General features: G+C 56.2%; 1 protein-coding gene across 1 annotated transcript in view; it reads left to right on the top strand.

Annotated features, from left to right (window-relative positions):
• Positions 1–163: 163 nt before the first annotated feature.
• Positions 164–730, top strand: part of GID4 (GID complex subunit 4) — a 4,021-nt gene continuing 3,454 nt past the window's right edge. Inside the window, exon 1 of the mRNA XM_010138568.1 lies at positions 164–222. Coding sequence (XP_010136870.1) covers positions 172–222 — 51 coding nt within the window. The 5' untranslated portion in view covers positions 164–171. The remainder of the gene's footprint in view (positions 223–730) is intronic.

The following is a 730-nucleotide window of genomic DNA, read 5'->3' as shown; positions in this document are numbered from 1 at the left end:
GTAAATGGCCTTCCCGAGTGGTTCTCAGCTGCGGGGACGGGCTGTTGCTGTGAGCACTTGGCAGTGTGTGCTGTCTGAGGCTGAAATTAGCCTTGGAGGGGTTAGAAACTGCCTTGTGCCTTCGTGCCTGCGCTTACGGTTGGACTTTGTGCTCTTTTCCAGCACGTGGACATGGAAAATTCCTATCTCTGTGGATACTTGAAGATTAAAGGCCTTACAGAGGTGAGTGTTAAGCACAAAACAAGAAGAAAAGGTGCTGCGTAAGGGCTTTTCTGGTTACTGGTGGGGTGGGAGAAGCTGCCAGCGGGAATAGGAAGTGGAGGGACTGCACACAGAGTAGATCTGACCACGAAGTAGTTTAACAGCGTCAATCTGTTGTTCTTGGCGTGTCGAGGAAGTGCGATGGGCCTCGATGGGAGCCCTGAACTTTCAGGTGCAGCACACGGGAGCTGAGCCCGCCGTTCCCTGCCTGCGTTCTCCCAGTTCACTGTCAACGCGAAGCTGGAGAGGAGTATCTTCTCCCGTGGCCTGGGATGGCTTAATCCAGCTCTGGGGCTTTGTGGCAGTCCAGGTGTCTGCCAGGGAGCGGTGCTGGCTGTAAACAGCCACTTGTCATCGTCCAGCCGGGAGCTTCCCCGCAGCGCAGCTCTGACACAGCTCCTGCTGATTTCCTGACCTGAGCAGAGGGGCTGGGACAAGAGGGTGGAGCTGCGTGTCCCTGCCAGTCGGA

The sequence above is a fragment of the Buceros rhinoceros genome, unplaced genomic scaffold (genome assembly GCF_000710305.1).
Source record: "Buceros rhinoceros silvestris isolate BGI_N320 unplaced genomic scaffold, ASM71030v1 scaffold24576, whole genome shotgun sequence".
NCBI lineage: Eukaryota > Metazoa > Chordata > Aves > Bucerotiformes > Bucerotidae > Buceros > Buceros rhinoceros.
The sequence above is the reverse complement of the archived record's forward strand: the minus strand, read 5'-3'. Positions and strand labels throughout refer to the sequence as shown.